A 22087-nucleotide genomic window follows, 5' to 3' on the forward strand; every position below is an offset into this window, starting at 1 on the left:
TCACCCTCCAGCAGCGGGACCATGTGATCTGGGGGAGCGCAGCGGAAGCCTGTGTCCTCGGCCACCAGATGCTGAGAACCTCTGCGAGCAGGGCCACATGAGGACCCTCGGGGTGACCCTGGGGGTGGGTGAGCGACCAAGGCCACCTCCCCACGTGCGGGGGCGCGCCCGACACCCTCCGGAGTCTGCGCGGGGCGAGCGCACGCAGACACCCAGAGCAGGGGCCCCAGCACAGCCCGCGGCGGCAACACCGAGGTGCAGGACTCCCGGGGGCCCCACCGGCTCCTGTACCTTGAACACGTTCTCGCTGTTGATGAAGCCGAATCCCGAGAAAGTCGACTGCAAGTTGTTGAGCGCCTGTGGAGGAACAAGCGCACGTGGAGGGAGATTTGCGGTCCTGCCCCTCCCCCTCCCGGGCTCCTCCCCCTCCCCCTCCCGGGCTCCTCCCACCACCCTCTCACCCGGCTGGGAGCAGCACCCCCCCCACCAGGTCTGCCCTCCATCAGCCCCAGGCCCCGATGGCGTGTGGGGTTTCCCCGCCCCAGGGATGTGCCCTGTCTGCATAGCCGCCACTCCCTGCTTCCCCCTGGGACCCGGGGCACGAGCCCAGGAGGTGGCCGCAGCGACACGCACCTGCCTCATGTCTCCCTGGGCGGTGAAGATAATGGCTTCCAGGCCGTCATCTGTGTACTGCACCTTCTCCTGCTCCAGCACGGTCATCAGCCGGGCCAGGACCTGGGCGTCACTCAGCTTTGTGTAGCGCAGGACTGCGCAGCGGGACTGAATGGGCTCTGAAGGGACAGGAGGGTGAGGCTGTCCCCAGAGGGCGGCCTGGTGGCACTGTGCGTGCATCAACATCAGCCAAGCCGGCACCGCGCTCCCTCCCCAGCCTGTGCTCTCTCCGCTCGGAAATGAGGGCCAAGTTTCAAAGGATCAACCAAGAAGCGGCAACAAGAGAGGCCTCTCCCCAGCACTGCCCCAGGCAGCTTCCAGAAGGGGAAAAAGCCCCTCCAGGATAGAGACACCCACATGCCACAGCCTGCTGGTGAGTCAGTGCTGGGTGTCACCGCCCAGCCAGTCCAGGGTGAGCACGGGACATCTTGTGGTTTCTGTAAGGGCTCCACAGGAGATTCTGACCACAGCCAGGGCAGAGAACCGCTAGACAGATGCAGAATTCCAGAAGCTGCCCCTCACCCTAGATTTAGACTATGACAGCAGCTTCTCTACGATCCCCAAGCCCCATTCGGGTCTCCCTGTCTGTCCTGTGCTCACACACGCTTTCAAGGAATGCACTCCTGTGAGTTTTTATGTGCATTCAAAAATCCTGGGAGTCCTAAGAGTCCATTTCAACTTCTCTGGAATCAGGAAGCTCCATAACATAACCTTAGTTACGTATTTGGCTTATCAGTACCGATAAGAAGAGCATTTAGTTCCGATGAGTTCACATTTAAAAGCAATCAGTAGGGGCGGTTTGGTCGGGCTGAGTGTGGACTCTTGATTTGTGAGTGAGGAAGCAGACAGACCTCAGGGAGGGCCGGCCAGGCGCCCAGTCAGAGCAGACTGACAGGTAAGCTTCCACAGAGGGGGCAGTTCCTGGTAATGACAAAGCCCCATGTGCAGACTGAGACCGTGCCAAGCGCTCAGAGCAGGCAGAAAGTGCAGGAGCACGTCTGGAGCAAGGCAGGGACCGTGGCGTTACGTACAGATCAAAATGTCGCGTGTGCCTGCGATAGTGCAAGAGTTGCATGGGCCTGGGATTCCAGTCCCAGCTCCTCCGCCTGCTGTGTGACTTTGGGCAAACGACCCGACCTCTCTGAGCTCCAGTGTTCTCACCTCTAATGTGGAGCTGATAATACCTTCACATCGAATTACAGAAGATTAAATGAAAAAGCTGATTCTGTAGTGCTCAGCCCACCGCAGGCAATCAAAAAGCCCCTGCTGTTCTGTTGCTAAAGAGCCAACGTGAGCGCCACGTGTGGACCCCATGCCACGCAGAGCTGACCCTCACCTATGATTTTATCCGAAGCGTTACAAGCAAGAGCGAAGCGAGTCGTTTTGGAGTAGATTTCCATGGTTCTCCTCAAGGCTTGCTGGGCTCCATCGGTCATACTGAGAAGGAAAACACAGGGGCAGCTCGCCACTGGGACCCAGGGCCCACTGGACACAGAACCCTCCCCAGAGACCCTGGGAGCCCTGATCTCCAGACTGAGTTCACTCAGCTTTTCTCCGGGGTCCACGCGGGTCTCACACAGGCAGGGAGGTGAGACACTCACCGCTATGGGATCTTAGGCAAACTACCTGAGCCGGGGCGGGGAAGGGCAAAATGGGGTGAAGGGAAACACAGCCTTGTAGTTACGGAACGAGTAAGTCACAGGTATTAAAGGTACAGCATAGGCGCATCTGGATGGCTTAGTTGGTTAAGTATCCCACTCTTGATTTCCGCTCAGGTCACGATCTCACAATTGGTTAGATTGAGCCCTGAGTCGGGCTCTGCGCGGACGGTGAGGAGCCTCCTTGAGATTCTCTATCTCCCTCTCTCCGCCCCTCCCCTGCTCTCTTTTTCTCAAAATAAATAAACATGAAAAAAATTTTCAAAGGCACCACATAGGGAAACATAGTCAGTGATATTATAATGGTGTCGCACAATGACAGACGGTAGCCACACTTGTGATGGGCACAGCGTAATGTATAGATGTTGAATCCCTATGTTGTGCACCTGAAACTAATGTAACACTGTCAACTACACTCGGAATCTTTTTAAAATAAATAATAAATACATAAATAAATAAATAAAATGCACTAGGGGGAAAAATCCTACGTAAGCCTCAAAGTCACCTATAAGGAGATAATGATATGACCCACCTCAGAGTGTTAGGACGATTAAATACCACTGAACTGGATGCTTGAAAATGGTTAAAATGGTAAACTTTATGTGTATTTCACCACAATGAAAAAAATGCGTCATTTAAATTATTCACGTAAGTGATGTTGGAACGAACACACTAACTGACTTATGTCTTAGATGAATGTTTGTAAGTTACTTAATAAAGATAAGGTTTAAGGGGCGCCTGGGTGGCTCAGTCGGTTGGGCATCCGACTTCAGCTCGGGTCACAATCTCACGGTCCGTGGGTTCGAGCCCTGCGTCGGGCTCTGGGCTGACGGCTCAGAGCCTGGAGCCTGCTTCCGATTCTGTGTCTCCCTCTCTCTCTGCCCCTCCCCCGTTCATGCTCTGTCTCTCTCTGTCTCAAAAATAAATAAAAAACGGTAAAAAAAAAATTAAAAAAAAGATAAGGTTTAAGGCTCAGGCCACTACAAAATCGCTTTCCAAAGATGCGATAAGCCAGTCTGCCCCAAAAGTGCAAAGGTGAGAGTTTTCCCTCCCGACTTCATGTTAAGTCCGACAGGGGACTGAGAAGCCAAGGTCAATGTGTATACTTGGCAAAGCACTCTACCTGTCTGCTTCATCGAGGATCATGATCTTGTGCCGCCCCTTGGGGAGGGTGACTTTCTGCTGGGCAAACATTTTGATTTTGTTCCTCACGACATCAATGCCCCTGAAACAACAAGGCAGAACGGTACCGTCACCTTCTGAGACAAGTCCAAGTGCCTTCATAGGGACTTCCAACCCCCGGAACGCCACCATGGAAATGACTTTCGTTTCTAGGGTTTTGGGGCAATTAGAACTTTTTATTTATAAGGATCAACAGTTTGTTACTTTTATTCTTTCTTGGAGGTCTCCCAAGAACCAAATTTACTTCTTTTGCTGGGATGAAACTCATTTTATCTTGCAATTACCCTAGGAGTCCAACGGACCCTTTTATAATCTGGGGTTCATCATGGGTCTAAGCGACCTTATTCTTGAAACTTTGTATCTTCAGACTAACTGGCAGTGTCATCATCCTAGTGACTATTTCATCGTTACTTATCAATTATTCCCAATGATGCTAAAAGGGGGATTGTCTTAAGAAAACGCAAGGCTGCTGCACTTGCCTACACTGGTGCCATTGGTCAGTCGTGTGAAAAACAGTCACTACCGCCCTACCCTCCAGTGTTTTGTGTCCCTGGGGGCACTGCACTCCCTTTCCAGAAGGTACAAAAGAAGTTCAAATACGCCCTCTTTGTTGTTTTTAAAGCATTCATCGACTGCAGCTGAAAATTCAAAACGCTTCATTTTCCACCTACACCGTCAACAAGAAAACAGATGACAGGAGGGCATTCCACATTATCAGATAAATCAGAAAATGACCACAGAGAGACAAAGAACAGCACCCAGACGCTAATGAGGACGGTGAGGCTGACCACAGTCAGACCACCCCACGATGCCAGCATCGTCGGTGAATTTTCTCAAACTTCGGCATCAAGGAATGCACAGTGTAGTTCCGAGGACAAAAAATAAAATATATTTCCATCCAGTTAGTCATTCGACAGGAAGGACTTCATTCCCCGGGATCTTGTGACAAGAACCTGACCATCCCGGTTTGCTAAAAGGTCACGTGACAGTATTCTCTCATCTCCCATGATGTGTGCCCACCAGCATGTACGGGGTAGTTTACGGGGGTCAAGAGCTGAAGGTAGGTGTTGTATACGAAGGGGACCGGAAGGAAACAGATGGAAAAAAAAAACAATCCTTGTACTGATTGTTCGAATTGGTGTTAATAAATCTAAAGTTGGAACTATTTTATAATTATGGGCCATTTTCTCAAGATGATAAGCCACCAGAGTTTTCAAAAGTAGTGAGTCTGACGAATCAAGTGTGAGTAGAACAAGAAGTGACAATAGGCTAGAACCTACTTGTATCTGACATCCGGACTCGGTATTTACAAAATGGATCAATCCCAGGGCCATTTGCGACAACAGATGAGCGGTTAGTCATATTTGAAGGGCATTGCCTGTTTGAGGGATGTTTGGATCTTCGAAACCAGCAAAGTATAGGGGTGCCTGGGTGGTTCAGTCAGTTAAGTGTCCAACTTCAGTTCAGGTCATGATCTCATGGTCCGTGAGTTCGAGCCCCGTATCGGGCTCTCTGCTGTCAATGCAAAACCCACTTCAAATCCTGTCTCCCTCTCTCTCTGCCCCTCCCCCAGTCATGCTCATACTTGCTCTCTCTCTCTCTCTCTCTCTCAAAATAAATAAATAAACATTTACAAAAAAAAAAATACCCACAGGAAAACATTAAAGAGCTGAGAACCGGGGCGCCTGGGTGGCTCAGTCGGTTGGGTGGCCGACTTCGGCTCAGGTCATGATCTCGGGGTCTGTGAGTTCAAGCCCCACGTCGGGCTCTGTGCTGACAGCTCAGAACCTGGAGCCTGTTTCAGATTCTGTCTCCCTCTCTCTGACCCTCCTCTGTTCATGCTTTGTCTCTCTCTGTCTCAAAAATAAATAAACGTTAAAAAAAAAAAATTAGGGGCGCTTGGGTGGCTCAGTCGGTTAAGCGTCCAACTTCGGCTCAGGTCATGATCTCACGGTCCGTGAGTTCCAGCCCCGCGTCAGGCTCTGTGCTGACAGCTTAGATCCTGGAGCCTGCTTTGGATTCTGTGTCTCCCTCTCTCTCTCTGACCTTCCCCCATTCATGCTCTGTCTCTCTCTGTCTCAAAAATAAATAAAACATTAAAAAAAATTTTTTTTTAAATTAAAAAAATAAATAAAGAGCTGAGAACCATGCCTCAAGGAATAACCAAAGACAGACATTTTTATTCAACGGTTCCTTGTTTCATAATCCTCTACTATTTTCATCTAAAGAGTAAACAGCACAGGGGACACCTGAGTAGCTCAGCCGGTTAAGCTTCCGACTTCGGCTCAGGTCGTGATCTCGCAGTTCGTGGGTTTGAGCCCCGCGTCGGGCCCTGTGCTGACAGCTCGGAGCCTGGAGCCTGCTTCGGATTCTGTGTCTCCCTCTCTCGGCCCCTCCCCCACTCACGCACTGTCTCTCCGTGTCTCAAAAATAAATAAACTTAAAAAAAAAAAAAAAGCAAACAGCACCTCACACCCATCAGGATGACTACCATCACCAACGAAAACAGAAAATAACAAGCGTTGGTGAAGATGTCGGGGAACAAGGCGCTGTTGATAGGAGTGCAAAGTGGCACAGCCACCATGGAAAAACAGTGTGGCGGTTCCTACAAAATCTAAACTGAGTGGCCGAAAATCATCCAGCGAGTCCATTTCTGAGCGTATATCCAAAATAACTGAGGCAGGGTCTCAAAGAGCTGTTGGTACACCCATGTTCACAGCGGCCACAAGATGGAAGCGATGCAGGGGGCCGAACCAGAGGAAAGGATAAGCAAAATGTGGTGGTCCGTCCTCGCAGGGGGATACTACTCGGTGGTAAAAAGGAAGGGTATTCTGACACCTGTTCTAACACGGAAGAGCCCCGAGGGCATTATGCTGAGCGACACAGGCCCGTTAGGAAGAGACAAATGCTAGAGGATTCCACCTCCGAGAGGTCCCTAGAGGAGTCACAGTCGTCGAAACAGAAGGTAGAAACGTGGCTGCCCAGGGCTGGGGGAGAAGGAAATGGACAGTCGTTGTTGAATGGATATCCACTCTCGGTTCTGCAGGGAACCGAGTTGTGGGGATGGCTGCACAACAGCGTGAACGTACTTAACGCTGCTGAATGAACTGTGCTCTTGGAAATTCTCAAGATGGGGGGCGTCCAGCTGGCTCAGGCGGTAGAGCGTGTGATTCTCGATCTGGGGGTTGTGACTTCAAGCCCCACGTGGAGTGTGGAGATTACTTAGAAAAATAAAATAAAATCTTAAAAACAATTTTTTAAGATGACACATTTTACGGTTATGTGTACTTTACCACAAAAATTAAAAATAATTTTTAGGGGCACCTGGGTGGCTCAGTCAGTTAGGTATCCGACTTCGACTCAGGTCATGATCCTGCAGTTTGTGAGTTCGAGCCTTGCGTCAGGCTCTGTGCTGACAGCTCAGAGCCTGAAGCCTCCTTTGGATTCTGTGTCTCCCTCTCTCTGCCCCTCCTCCGCTTGTGCTCTGTCTCTCTCAAAATAATAAGCATAATATAAATAAATAAATAATAAGAAAATACAAATAAGTTCTAAAACTTTCATTAAAAAAAGGGGCACCTGGATGGCTCCATTGGTTAAGTGTCCGACTTTGGCTCAGGTCATGATCTCGTGGTTCGTGGGCTCGAGCCCCACATCGGGCTCTGTGCTGACAGCTCAAAGCCCAGAGCCTGCTTCAGATTCTGTCTCTCTCTCTCTCTCTCTCTCTCTACTCCTCTCCCACTTGTGCTCTATCTCTGTCTCTCAAAAATAAACACTAAAAACATTTAAAAAAAACAAAACTTTCATTAAAAAAAACACAAAGTGGCACTGCCTGGGTGGTTCAGTCAGTTGAGTGTCCGACTTCAGCTCAGGTCATGATCTCATGAGTTCGAGCCCCGCATTAAGCTCTCTGCTGTCAGTGTGGAGTCTCCTTTGGATCCTCTGTCCCCACCCCACCTCCCCTGCTCGTACTCTCCCTCTTTCTCAAAAATAAAAACATAAAAAAAAAAAAAAGTAGACGAGCAGTTCAAGTGCTTATGATGCCACGTCTACAGGCTAGAGACTCTCATTGTTCACGGGGGAGGACCAAAGGAAAACACAGAGCTGGCGAGACAAACTCCAGGTACAACACAGAACTGCAGAAAGGTGGTTTCTATGGCAACTCAACCTCAAACACTCGTCACCCTTCAGGGGGTCCTAACTCCCAGGTGTACCTGTCATTTGAGGCGTTGAGCTCCAAGACTGCGTCCTTGAATGCTGGGCCCAGCAGGGCGCGTGCCAAACACAGGATGCTTGTAGTTTTGCCCGTTCCTGGGGGGCCCTAGGAGGAGATCGAGGGGGCTTCAGGCCGACAGGATGAACTCGCCTCAGCTCTTGAGTTACTGTTCCCCACTGTTGCGCTCGCCTCCCCCTCAAACCCCCACCCCAAATCAATACGGCCACCAACCCACAGGCCTCCTGACCACCTGGAGCGGAACGCTTCCCTGCCAAGAGGAAGGGCCAGGGCTTCGGTGGCCATGGGCCTCTCTGACCAGGAGGCTCTGCGCACTTAGGCTCTTGGAGGGAAAGTGAGACTCTAAGACGTCCAACAGGGAGGGCCGGGACTAGGTACTTACAGCGATGATAATATTGGGCACATTCCCTTCTCTTGCAAAGACCTGAAGAAAGAAATGTGCATCAGAACTGACTCATCTGCAGACCTGAGGCACCAAGCGTCCGCAGCCACACAGGCCCATGGACTAGCACGGCCACCAGTTTCTCCATGCGGATGCCCCACGGAGCTCTCACCTCTGCATATTCCGAACCGAAGTCCTCATTCCCCCTCACACCTGAAACCCCACTCAGGCTTCCCGTTGTGTGGAGTGTCAATCCTATTGCCCATGCCGGGAACCAGGAGGTCATGGCTATCCTGGAATGGGCCTCCCCTACACCCCCTGCCCCACATAGTGCCTCAATTACAGAGGCCTGGCCATCCTTCTTCCTTTATCTCAAGTCCATTTCCTTCTCTTCAGCCACATTGCCACTTCCTTTGTCTATGACCTCTCTCCTGGATCGCTTTTAACTGGTCGCTAGCTGGTGTTTAATCCCGCCCCACTCCCATTCATTTTCCCTACTGCAACCACAACCAATTTCCCAATTTTCTAGAATGCACATCTATTAAAACCTTTGCACCTGACTGATGCCCTTGGAGGACTCCTTGCCGCCCTCCCTATGAAGCCCCAACTCTTCCACAGGGCTCATGAGGCCGTGCTCACCTCACCAGCTCATTTCTCATACCTCCCGATACACATGCTCTACAGCCTTGTTACCCTGTGGGCTCCAAGGACCAGCAGCATCAGCATCCTCCGGGAGCCTGTCAGAAATGCAGATTCCCTGGCCCCACTCCAGACCTACTGGATCAGACCTGCATTGCTACCAATTCCTACACCCATTAATTAATTAATTGTAGGCAATTCCTACACCCATTAATGTCTGGAAAGCACTGTTCTGTGTGTTCCACTCAGATGGCATCCCCGCCCCTCCCCCAGAGCAAGCTAGGCCCTCTCACCTCTGGGCCTTTGCACATGCCATTCCTGCTGCCTTCCCTAGCTCCGCCCCCCCGCTCCCCATGTCTGGCTAACTCTCACATACCTATCTTTGCCGTCCCTTGTTCCATTTGAGAATTAAGATACTGTGAGCAGGTTTATTCCCTGATTGCTTCCACAGCAGCCTGTACCTCCTCTGGCAGACTGCTCATCACAGTACCTGTTGATTTCAGGGGCAGGGGTGAGACGGGCAGGGGTCATGTCTATTTTGTTGACCCTTCTATCAACAGCTCCTAACACTGGACCATATCTGGCCCACGAAAGATACTCAAATATCTGTAAAATGAGTAAAGGTGTAAAAGAAATAAATATCTCGGTAGCTGTTGAAGTCTAAGTCCCAGTTCCTGCAGAGATTGTCTCTGTCAGGTCTCAAACGGCTGGGCTTCTAGATTCCGCCTGAAGACCTCTAGAACTAGGATTTCAAAGCTTGCTCTGCAGTGAACATTTCTGCTTGTTCCTATTCCTGTCGTCCTGAAGCCGGCTGTCCTGTCACTTAGTCCCTCTAGGAAGGGGTTGGCAAACTACTGTAAAGAGGTGTTGGGGGGAGGTGGGGGCCATCCAGCCTAAGACCTGTTTTTATAAGCCCCCTAGCTAAGAACAGTTTCTACATGTTTAAAGGATTGTTTTAAAAAATTAAGAATATTGGGGTGCCTGGGTGGCTCAGCCGGTTAGGCGTCTGACTCTTGATCTCGGCTCAGGTCATGATCTCACAGCTCATGGGATCGAGCCCCACGTCAGGCTCTGTGCTGAGAGCAAGGAGCTTGCTTGGGATTCTCTCTCTCTGCCCCTCCCCCGCTTGCACACTCTCTGTCTCTCTCTCTCTGGAAAATAAACATTAAAAATGAAAAAAAAAATTTTTAATAAAAAATAACAAACAAAAAATTTAAAAATTAAAAATTAAGAATATTGGACAAAGACCTTACATGGTTTGCAAAGCCTAAGCTATTGACTAGTAGGTCTTTACAGAAAAAGTGTGCCATCCCTGCTCTAGAACAACACAGAACAAGTCAGGGAAACCCCCTCCAATTAGCCAGCCCTTTAAACATGTGAAGTTATCCACTATGGCTTCTAATCTCCAGACTGTCTCTCCATCCCTTAATTCTTCTGGATTCCAGGCCCACCCCGCCCCTCACTATCTCCGCCGTCTTCCTGCAAATGCCTTGAGCTTGTCAAAGCCACAAGAATGTGACTTAAGATCAGCTCAAAAACAAAACAAAAAAAATTACTCACCTCCAGCCTGCTCACAGTGTCTTCATTGCCGACAATTTCACTCAACTTCACTGGCCTGTATTTTTCAACCCTGTTTTTAAGAAAACACATAAAGATCTTTTTTTTATTTTATTTTATTTAAAAAAAAATTTTTTTTTTCAACGTTTATTTATTTTTGGGACAGAGAGAGACAGAGCATGAACGGGGGAGGGGCAGAGAGAGAGGGAGACACAGAATCCGAAACAGGCTCCAGGCTCTGAGCCATCAGCCCAGAGCCTGACGCGGGGCTCGAACTCACGGATCGCGAGATCGTGACCTGGCTGAAGTCGGACACTTAACCGACTGCGCCACCCAGGCACTCCGAAAACACATAAAGATCTTGACAGGACTATTTTCAGAAGGCCCAAAAGAAAGCACTAGAGGGCAATCCTGAGAGCCCTGTCAGAAGGCTACATAGGGGCTCCTGGGTGGCTCAGCCGGTTAAGCGGCCGACTTCGGCTCAGGTCATGATCTCATGGTCCGGGAGTTCGAGCCCCGAGTCGGGCTCTGTGCTGACAGCTCAGAGCCTGGAGCCTGTTTCAGATTCTGTGTCTCCCTCTCTCTGACCCTCCCCTGTTCATGCTCTGTCTCTCCCTGTCTCAAAAATAAATAAAATGTTAAAAAAAAAAAAAAAGAAGGCTACATACATTCAATTTAAATATAGGAAACGCTGCAGGTTTTAAATTTCAAGAGGCATCTCAGTGCCATTTGAAAGGTTAAGCGCCTAAGAATTGTGCGCCGAAGCCTTCAAACCCTCCGCAGCAGAGGAACACCTGTTGTTGCTGGAGAAGGGCCAGCACGGGCCATCTGGAACAACGTGACACTGTGCAGTGGCACAGTCGGCCCGTCACAACAGAGTCTCAGAACATGAGGCGCCGACACCTGATCTGACGGACCCGGGCGCAACCAAGCCCCCTTCTCGTCCCTCACCTGCCACTTTCTGCAGACTTGCGCCAGGTGCACCGCAGGGCTGGCTAGACAGACTCCACAGGCCGGCCCTGTGATCCTGTGCGGACAGGCTAGTGGCTTACTCAGAGCCATGCTTCTCTCCTTTTAAATTAGTAAGCAAGCTATGTCACAAGAAGATGACCTTCTCGAGCTCTGAGAACAGAAGTGGGAGTGGATTTGCAATGATGTGACCATTAGTACTTCCTCTGCCCTTTATTATACTCTCTGATTTACCCTCGGCCGGCATCCCCTCCAGAAGCAGCCTCATGCAAAGAAGCTTGTTTGACACATAGTGCAGTCAATAAAGAGCTCTCCTCCAAGACCAGCCGTTGGAGCATGCTTGTTCCAACTCATTTCTTGTTCCAACTCATTTCTTGTTCCTACTCAGCCCTTTCCAGGTGTCTTTTATTTTTTTTTTTTTTCAGTTATTTATTTATTTTGAGGGAAAGCGGTGTGTGCGTGGGGCAGGGGCAGAGAGACAGAATCCCAAGCAGGCCCCACGCTGTCAGTGCAGAGCCCAACTAGGGGCCTGATCTCACGACTGAGCCACCCAGGCGTCCCAGGGGTTTGAGATGTTAAGGGCCGCAAAGTGGAAGGTATAGGAACGAGCGAGACATTGCTCTTGCTCTAAAGGCCTTTCCTATTAGCAAGCATACAGAGCTTAACAAATCCCACTACAGTGACAAACTGGTTATATAAACCAAGGGCTGGGGTGCCTGGGTGGCTCAGTTGATTGAGCGTCTGACTTTAGCTCAGAGCATGATCTCGAGGTTCGTGAGTTCAAGCCCTGCATCAGGCTTGCTGCTGTCAGCACAGAGCCCCCTTCAGATCCTCCATCCCCCTCTCTCTCTGCCCTTCCCCTGCTTGCGCTCTCTCAAAAATAAGTAAAACATTAAAAAAAAAATACAAGGGCTGTGGAAGCCCAGAGGAAGGGAATCACCACCGAGGAATGTAGGTGCTGAAATTTAAGCTAGACTTTGAACAAGGCAAACATGTTCCTCCTTCAGGGCCTTCAGAGGGGCTCCCCCTGTCTGAAAGCTTTCTCCACATTGCCACATGGCTTACTCCCTGAATTCCAGCCTTTGCTGAAATAGCTCATCAAAGGCCTTCCCTGACCACCAGACCCACTTACCCCATGCCACCTGTCATCAGCAAATATACATGTCTACTTGTCGACTCTCTATTCTTTCCCTATCCAGTGGAAGCTCATGACAGTCGTGTGTTTTGTATAAGGAAGTAAGCATCTAGTGTTGTGCATAAAAAATGTAACTTAAGCCACATATGTAATTTTACACTTTCTAGCAACCACCTTAAAAAAGGTAAAAAGGGGCGCCCGGGTGGCTCAGTTGGTTCGGCATGTGACTCCATTTCAGCTCAGGCCGTGGTCCTAGGGTTGTGGCATGGAGCCCTGTGTTGAGCCCCGCATTGGGCACCGTGCTGAGTAGAGCCTGCTTGGGATTCCTTCTCTCTCTAACTCTGCCCCTCTCCCCCACACTACCTCTGTCTCAATTTCAAAAAAAAAATTTTTTTTAAGATAAAAAGAAAACAGGTAAAGTTAATTTTACTAGTAATTTATTGAACCTAGGGGCTGTGCTGACAGCTCGGAGCCTGGAGCCTGCTTTGGATTCTGTGTCTCCCTCTCTCTTCCCCTTACGTACTTGTGCTCTGTCTCTCTCAAAAATTAACATTAAAAAAATTTTTTTAAATAATTTATTGGACCTAATATATCCGAAAGAGTATTATTTCAACATGAAGTTAATGTAACAATTACTAATGAGATTTTTTAAATACTAAGTCCTGGAAATCCAGTGTATTTTGTACGCTCAGAGCCCATCTCAATTGGGACTAGCCTCATTTCCGGTGCACTCCATAGACTCAAGTGGCTAGCGGCTGGGGGACTGGACAGTGCAGCTGTGGATAGCCCAGTGGGCTGTACTGCACTCCATTAAGGTGCCTGCTATGGTCAAGAGGGGTGGTCTGGAAGGATGGGCACACACACAGGCGAGAGAGTAAAGCCATTACCACGCGCATAGGGAGTGGAACCGGAGCGGATCATCCATACCACACCTGTGCTTGTGAGGTGGCTTCCCATGTCACCAGCTCCTCTTAGCTACCCAGGATGCACCTTGTGCACGCAACCCCGAGTTCCGAATCTGCAACCAACGCTTCCCGACATCAGAGTCGCCCCAGGCACAGCGCCGGGTGTTGAGTGGGTGGTCACAGGAGGCGGCTATTAACACAGTCTGTGATCGCAGGTCTCGGTTCTGACCGAGGACCACCCCCCCCCCGCCAGACTTCAGACCCGCCACTCTTGAGCTTGGTGGGGTCAACGAAGCGCATCCCTCGCCCTCTCCAAATACTAATGTACTCGACGCCGTCCCGGGACCTCCTGCCCCGCTAAGGAGCCCCTGGAACAAGCTCCAGCCCCTGGATTCCCCACGGGACGCGGCCCGCCCACTCGCCCATCCACAAGTCCAGAGCACCCATCATTTATGGCCTAGGTCCTCACCACGGCAGCTCGTAGTGGCTCGCGCTGCCCGCGGTCTTGCCGGAGGCGGGGGCAGGGTCCTGGGTCCCCAGCTCTCCGGCGCCACCGCCGCTCTCCCGCACCTCCATTCTCCCGCCGCCTCTTCCCGCGCCCGAAGCCCCGCCCTGTGACGCCATCACGCAAGCCCCGCCCCGAGCACACGGGGGACGCCGGTCGCCGGCGGAAGACTTGGGCCCACCCCTTTTGCGCCTGCGCAGAGAGCACCAGCGAGACCGAGGGTAGCGGGGGTGTCGCTTGCTAGAGGCCGCGGTTGCCAAGGGAGGCCTGGCGTCCAGCCCGCTAGTGAGAGGAAGGCGCGACCCGACCGCATCGACTTCCGAGAAGGCAGGTCGCTCCAGGAAGGGACGTTCGGCTGTTTTCGTCTTTGTGTCATTGGTCTGGGAGGCCCTGTCAGCGTGGCTGGCCTGGAGCGGTGGCGCGCGGGCAGGCCTGGGGGGTGGGAGCATCCCGCCGCCGCCCAGACGTGGGTTTGACGGCGGACACGCGTAGGGACTGAACGTCCGGGCGGTGTCAACTGGGACCTGACTGTGCCCAGCTGTCCGGATCGCTCAAGTGTCCCGGTGGAAACGCTAGCTCCCATGGAGTGCGCTCCTGCGCCCTGGAACTTGGCGCTTGCGATCGGGGACTTTTCCCAGTGTTGCACGGTGGAAGTAACCCCCGTTTTGCAGAGGCGGCAACTGCCCCTCTGTAGGATGTGACTCAATTTCATTCCGGAAAACTAGGTACTCCATATTCTTGAGTGCTTTGAGCATTGTTTTGGGTTCGTTTTCTGCCTACTGAACTAATCTTTCCCCGCCTAGCCCAAATGTCATAATAAGGGTGCATAATAAACAAAAATAATGTACAAGGACCGTCATTTACTATGCTCTCACTATACCCTGTAGTGTACCCTACTATACTATATCCGAGGTGGATACTCCTAAATATCCACAGAAACAGGCTTGAGAATGATTGAAATATTTGTCCGACGTCATTGAGGTTGCAAGTGGTGGCCCCAGCATTCATTCCCCATCGTGCTGCCAAAGCAATTCATATAAAGTTCTGTTGTATTGCACTTAGCATACCACTGCATTCCAATTTGGGGAGAAAAATTGGCTTTCATGTCCACATGGAAGATAAGAATCGGGACCCATTTATCTCTCTCCCTAGTGCCTAGCACAAGACCTGGCACAGCGTGAATGTTCAATTTGAGTGTGCTTAATGAACCGTGAGGATCCACGTTTCCAGAACAGTTTGGTCAGCCTTGAGGAACTGGGCTGCTCTCACCAGAGAACTGATCAAAACCCTATGGCTCTTTCCCTTCCATCACCAACTAAAATCTCTGTATATGATAGGTAGAAGACCTTGTTTTCCAGGTGATGGATTTGTCATTCAAATAAACACAGGCTCCCAAGTCTATATCGCAAGGGATTGTGCTCTATTTTTTTGTCCTTGCCTTTCAGTTTTCTTGCCCCAATTGCAGGAATGTATTGGGGAAGACAGTATTGGGGTTCTCTGCTTCATCTTTGCTACCTGAGTGGTCAGCTCCTGGAGGACGAGGGGCCTGGGGGGCCCCCCCCCCCCCGACTCCTGGTGCCTTCTCTTGCACCTAGTAGACCGATGTGGAGTTCAGGTCTGCTAATTGTTCATTCGAGTTCTGCAGCCAGGCTAGCAAGTTGGAAGCGGTGGGCATAAGCTACAGCTGTGTCCTGCGAGGTGGGTGAGAACACGCGATTTCTCATTCTGTTGAAGCAATTGCCAGTTGGGCAGGGACCTCAAATGACTCCCGATTCTGAAGCACGATGGTAATTACTAAAGTCTCCAGGTTCAGGACTTTCTCAGTGTTTTTCTTTTTCCCTTTTATATGATTTGGGGGCTTGAAGCTGGCTCTCCCTCTTCCATTCTCCTTTAAGCCGTTTGGCATGTTTTCAAGATCACTATTCACAGATCTTTTATTTCTCTGGAGAAGATACACATTTTCTTGAAATACAAACTTTTCTTGAAATGTCTCTTTCATCGTCTTCCCTTGGGTTTGTTCCCATGTAATAATGTTAATATTATCACATACACACCCTCCTCCTACCACATATACACACAGCTTAAACACAAAACGTTTTGGGGACGCCAGGGTGGCTCAGACGGTTGAGCATCTGACTCTTGATTTTGGCTCGGGTCATGGTCTCGCGGTTTGTGGGTTCAACCTCCATGTCTGGCATTTCGCTGACAGTGTGGAACCTGCTTGGGATTCTCTCTCTCACCCTCTCTGCCCCTCCCCCAGTTGTATTGTGCGTCCCTCTGAAAATAAATTCTAAAAAAATTAAATTCATTTTAAAAATGAAACATTTGCAATAAATGCAGAACACAGTTTATAATTCTTTCCCCTTTCATGGTTCTCCAAAAATGCCACTCCCCAGGAGGCCTGTTGGCGCTCCCAGGACTCCGCGTTCACTGATGTCCTTCGAACACCAAGAGGATCAGGGAAGGAGGTGACTTTGGGGGCAGAACAGCATATCAGGGCTTTTTCCTTCTTTCTTTTTTTTTTTTTTCTCTTTAGACTGAGCCTTCTGTGACTTGTACTTGAGCCTAGACAGAGCTCAGAGCTTAAAAACTCCAGCCAGTCCCATAGAGCCACACAGCAGCCACGTCGGGGAGGAGGGGGAGCTGGGGGTGTTGGGGAAACCACAGGCTTAGGACCAAACCAAGGAAAAGGCAAGGAAAGCCAAAGTGAATTCCTCCTCTGCTCTGGGCTGAGCTCCCTGACTCTTCCCTCACGAGGGCAATTAGTTACACAAAAGAGGAAGGACATGGAAAAGGAGAGCAAACTGAAAACAAAATCCTTTACCAGAAGCCAGAGCCCTCCCATCAAATTGCCAAATGGGACAGGCAACAAATCTTGGTTAAAATGACACCTTGGCTTTTGCCACTAGGGTGGCGCCCACTTCCCAAGTGACTTGCAGGACGTGGGGTTGAAAATGTGCTGGCATCCCAGGACCAGGACCACCAGACACCCCTGCTTTCCACCACTGGCCCGGGATGTTGAACCTACTCAATGCTGTTTACCTTGCTTACCTTGGAATTTTTGAAAACTCATTTGTTGTCTCCCAGTGGCTTTCTTTATGAATTGTAGCTGTTTGTTGTTGTTGTGTTTTTTAAAAATTTTTTTTTAACGTTTATTTATTTTTGAGACAGAGAGAGACAGAGCATGAACAGGGGAGGGGCAGAGAGAGAGGGAGACACAGAATCTGAAACAGGCTGCAGGCTCTGAGCGGTCAGCACAGAGCCCGACGCGGGGCTTGAACTTACGGACCATGAGATCGTGACCTGAGCTGAAGTCGGACGCTTAACCGACTGAGCCACCCAGGCGCCCCTTGTTGGTTTTTTTTTAAAGCAGTGATACTATCACTGAAATAACTGTTCGCTCCCAGACCCTGCAGTGTTCCATCACCCTTCCAATTTTTCTAACATTCTCATTAGCATTTTCAGCATTAAAAGGCTCATTATGTAGTGAAAAAGCATATATCCTAAACATATTTCCAGTATAAGGATTTGTTGGCTGGGTAACATTCGTCCTCGGGAATTGTGCCGATCACATTTGCGGAATTTGGAAGCTGGTATAGACATCATTCCGCCTGACTCGCGGTTTCTGTCTTTAACAAATATTGATTGAGTGCCTACAGCCACTCTGATAAGCACAGGATGTGGAACAGGGCAAGCTTCCGCCCTCAAGGAGCTTGTGTTGTAGGGAGGGAGACAGACACCAAGCGACTGGTCATATGCTTACTTAATTATGATGATGGTTAAGTAGCACCGATTGATTGGTTGTTATACCTAGAGGTCAAGGAGGACTTTGCCGGGGAGGGGGCATTTTACCTGAGATCTGAACCCTGAATTTGAGAGCTGAGTGTCTGTTGGCTTTGCCTGGAAGGCGCTTCCCCTAACACCCTCTCCGTCTATCCATTTGCTCTCTATCCTGAGATCCTGTTTCTTTCTGTGTTGTACTTACAATTACCTGGATTTATTGCCCTGTTTGTTGTTGGTCTCCCCACCCCTAGAATGGCAGCTCTTTGAGAACAGGAGCTCTTCTCTATCCTGGTCATTGCCCCCTGGGGCCTGACGAGGCCTGAAGGAGTAATGAGCACACGGTGGCTCCCGGGTGGGTGCGAAGCAGGGTGGGAGAGGAAGGAGGCCTGGAGGGGCCATACCGCAGGACCAGAGGAGTTAGGGAACAGCCACAGGGCCCAGTTTATATTTTAGGTCCCTGGTTGCCATGTGGCAAGTGGTGCGGAGGGAGTCAAGGGTGCTTGTAGAGAAAATTGTCGCTTACCACGCTGAGCACTGAAAAATGTACAGAACTGTCGAATCACCACACTGTGCACCCGAAAATAATATAGTACTGTAGGTTAACTATATTGGAATTAAAAATTAAAAACAAGAGAAAAGTGGGGCAGGGGGTGCCTGGGTGGCTCGGTCGGTTAAGCCACAACTCTCAATCTCAGCTCAGGTCGTGACCTCACAGTTCATGAGTTCGAGCCCCGAGGCAGGCTCTGCGCTGATGGCACGGAGCCTGCTTGGGATTATGTCTCTCCCGCTTTCTCTGACCCTTCCCCGCTTGCACGCTCTCTCTCTCAAAATAAATAAACTTCAAAAAAAAAAGGAAAAGAAAACAGAAAACTGTGTCAAAGTGTTTGTTTTGTGATCTTTGACTCTCTAAATTTAAAATTATAAAACATTTGAAGCATACTGAAAATAATATCAATATGCATGTACTCACCCACCAAGACAGATGTTAAAATTTTGCCTTAAAAAAATTTTTTTTAATGTTTATTTTTGATATAGAGAGACAGAGCACGAGCAATGGAGGGGGCAGAGAGAGAGAGACACACACACAGAATCTGAAGCAGGCTCCAGGCTCTGAGCTGTCAGCACAGAGCCCGATGTGGAGCTTGAACCCACGAACCACAAGATCATGACCTGAGCTGAAGTTGGTGCTTAACCGACTGAACCATCCAGGCACCCCAACCTCTTTTTTTTTTTTTTTTTTTTAAAGAGAGCATGAATTGTGGAAAGGGGCAGAAAGAGAGGGAGAGAGAATCTTAAGCAGGCTCCACAGTCAGCACAGAGCCTGATGCACTGTCTGATCCCAGGTTCATACACCTGACGCAGGGCTCAATCTCCTGAACTGTAAGATCATGACCTGAGCCAAAATCAAGAGTCAGTCACCCAACCAACTGAGCCACCCAGGCACCCCTTTCCTCTTTTTTTAAAAGAGAAATCAAACATTATGGATACTAAAGTTCCCCACCCCTTTCTCTCTTTGTCCCTCTTCCACTCCCATTTTAGAGAAGAGGAACCTGAGGCACAGAGAGGTCAAGTTTTGTCCCCAAGGTCTCTCAGCGAGTAGGAGGGAGAGTCGATCTACACTAGGTGATCTGAGCTCTGGGCCTGTATGTTTTATAGGCTTTAGTACTTTGATGAGACATAAATTATCTATTACCATGATGTACTATTGTTTGGTAAGTTTTTTAATTTCCTGTAAGTTGAATCATTCTGGGTATAATTTTGCAATTTTTTTTTCACTTAGCATTGTGGTTTTGAGAGTTCTCTGTAGAAGTCTATTTCTTCTTCTAGAACGTAAACTCCATGAGAGTAGGAGTTGTTGTCTCTTGTGTTCACTGTCTGGCACAGAGTAGATGCTCAGTAAAACTTGCTGAATGGGGCATCTGGGTGGCTCAGTCAGTTATGTGTCCAACTCTTGATTTTGGCTCAGGTCATGATCTCACAGTTCATGAGACTGAGCCCTGTGTCGGGCTCTGTGCTGACAGAGCGGAGCCTCCTTCTGATTCTCTCTCTCCCTCTGCCCCACCCCTGCTCACTTGCACTATCCCTCTAAAATAAAAAATTAGGGGCACCTGGGTGGCTCAGTCAGTTGGGCATCTGACTTCAGCTCAGGTCATGATCTTGGGGTTCGTGAGTTCGAGCCCACGTCAGGCTCTGTGCTGACAGCTTAGAGCCTGGAACTTGCTTCAGATTCTGTGTCTCCCTCTCTGTCTCTCTTACCCTATCCCACTCGTGCTCTGTCTCTCTCTTTCAAAAATAAATGTTAAAAAAAATTTTAATATAAAAAATAAACAAAATAAAAAATAAAAACTTGCTGAATGAATTAATTTTTCTGCTGTAGAGTATTCCACTGCATTTCTGAGATAATTTCTCTAGGGTAGATAAAAATGGAATTAGTGGGTCCCAAGTAAGAGCATCTTCAATTTAATAAGGGTCATTAGAATGACTTTCTGGAGAAGGTCTCCTGACAAACCCTTACAGAATATTCATGGTCAAGGTAGAGGAAAAACCCAACTCCTATGGGGCTCCATATGTCTAACCTCCATGAGGCCACCTCCCTGACCTCCCTTTGTACCACCCTCGCCTTCACACTACTCTAGCCACAAGAGCTTCCTCGCTCTAAGTCAAAAGTGCCTAGCACATCCCTACCTCGGGACCTTTGCACTTGCTATTTCCTTGGCCTAGAGTGCTCTTCCCTCACATGTCCACATGGCTTGCTCTCTTGACTCATTCTGGTCTCTGCTGTGTGTCATCTATTCATCCATTGGTCTATTCATTGTCATCTGCTTCCTTCCTCCTACCAGTCCTTTCCCTACCCTGCTTTCCTTTTGTTTCTATAGCACGTAACTCCAGCTGATAAATGTGTATTAAGTATGTATTGTGTATGCGTTCCCCCATTAGGATGTGTTTCATGATGGCAAGGATTTTCTCCACCTTAGCCAACTACTGCTGTTGTCTTGCCTTGAACAGTGCTTGATAGTTAGCAGACATTGAGATAGATGGATGGATAGATAGACAGATTATTTTGGCAATAAGAAATAAGCTTTCTTTTTTTTTGAGTATAGTTGATGGACAATGTCACATTAGTTTCAGTTGTCATTGCTAAATATTTTTTGAATGAATGAATAATCCCAGGGAGTTTCAGAAATACGAACATGGTGAAGTAAGTCAAAATTTCGCATTAGTATTTTTCTGTAGCACTTTTGTGTAATCATTACCTATTTGATATTTTAAGGGTCCCAAATGGCTTAAGAGAATTAGACATACTGGTGTCTACCAGGCGGAACTTTATGATTCTAATTTAAAATGTAAAATTGAATTAACTTAAACTTGTGATTGTAGGTTAAAATCTTCCTAAATTTATAAATAGTATTAGAGTATTTAAGGGACCTTAAGATTCAACATATCATAAGTTTAATAGATTTGTAAGATACATTTAAAGACTTACACATTTTGTCAGAAAACTGAGATACTTAAAGGAAACCACATATATTACGTTTATAAATGCAGTTTAAAATGTGTAAGAGGTTTTGGGGTGCCTGGGTGGCTCAGTAGGTTAAGCGTCTGACTTCAGCTCAGGTCATGATCTCGTGGTTCGTGGGTTCGAGCCTCACATCAGGCTCTGTGCTGACAGCTCAGAGCCTGGAGCCTGCTTCAGATTCTGTGTCTCCCTCTCTCTCTGCCCCTTCCCTGCTCACACTCTGTCTCTCTCTCCCTGTCAAAAATTAATAAACATTAAAAAAAATTTGTTTTTAATGTTTAAGAGGTTTCAATTATTCTGTAGTTAAAAAGACCTTTAAAAGTATTGTCACAATTCACGAGAGTTGTAAAAAGAAAAATAAGGTTTGTAAAGTGAACCTGAAAGCTTGAGGAGGAATAAGGTTTCTCAAATATATAACTTTATAAGTCAAAAGAAAATCTTTAACTTTCCAACTAAACATTTATTTATTTATTTATTTATTTATTTGTTTGTTTATTTATTTATTTAAAATGTTTGAGAGAGAGAGAGAGAGAGAATCCCAAGCAGGCTCCGCCCTGTTAGCACAGAGCCCAACGCAGGGCTCAGACCCATGAACGATGAGATCATGACCTGACCCTAAATCAAGAGTTGGACTCTTTTTAAATTTTTTTTTCAACGTTTATTTATTTTTTGGGGGACAGAGAGAGACAGAGCATGAACGGGGGAGGGGCAGAGAGAGAGGGAGACACAGAATCGGAAACAGGCTCCAGGCTCTGAGCCATCAGCCCAGAGCCCGACGCGGGGCTGGAACTCGCAGACCGCGAGATCGTGACCTGAGCTGAAGTCGGACGCTTAACCGACTGCGCCACCCAGGCGCCCCAAGAGTTGGACTCTTAACCGACTAAGCCACCCAGGCGCCTGCCTTTATCTATCTATCTATCTATCTATCTATCTATCTATCTATCTATCTATC

The 22087-nt window shown here is 48.7% G+C and overlaps 1 protein-coding gene across 1 annotated transcript in view; it reads right to left on the reverse strand.

Annotated features, from left to right (window-relative positions):
• Nucleotides 1-13932, reverse strand: part of RFC2 (replication factor C subunit 2) — a 24212-nt gene extending 10280 nt beyond the window's left edge. Inside the window, exons 1-8 of the mRNA XM_040456175.1 lie at nt 13800-13932; nt 10325-10394; nt 8126-8167; nt 7724-7830; nt 3454-3555; nt 2009-2109; nt 634-791; nt 292-357 (exon numbers count right to left, since the gene is read on the reverse strand). Of these exons, the coding sequence (XP_040312109.1) occupies nt 292-357; nt 634-791; nt 2009-2109; nt 3454-3555; nt 7724-7830; nt 8126-8167; nt 10325-10394; nt 13800-13906 (753 nt within the window). The 5' untranslated portion in view covers nt 13907-13932. The remainder of the gene's footprint in view (nt 1-291; nt 358-633; nt 792-2008; nt 2110-3453; nt 3556-7723; nt 7831-8125; nt 8168-10324; nt 10395-13799) is intronic.
• Nucleotides 13933-22087: the final 8155 nt, after the last annotated feature.

The sequence above is a fragment of the Herpailurus yagouaroundi genome, unplaced genomic scaffold (genome assembly GCF_014898765.1).
Source record: "Herpailurus yagouaroundi ecotype Mexico unplaced genomic scaffold, PumYag 216, whole genome shotgun sequence".
Taxonomy (NCBI): domain Eukaryota; kingdom Metazoa; phylum Chordata; class Mammalia; order Carnivora; family Felidae; genus Herpailurus; species Herpailurus yagouaroundi.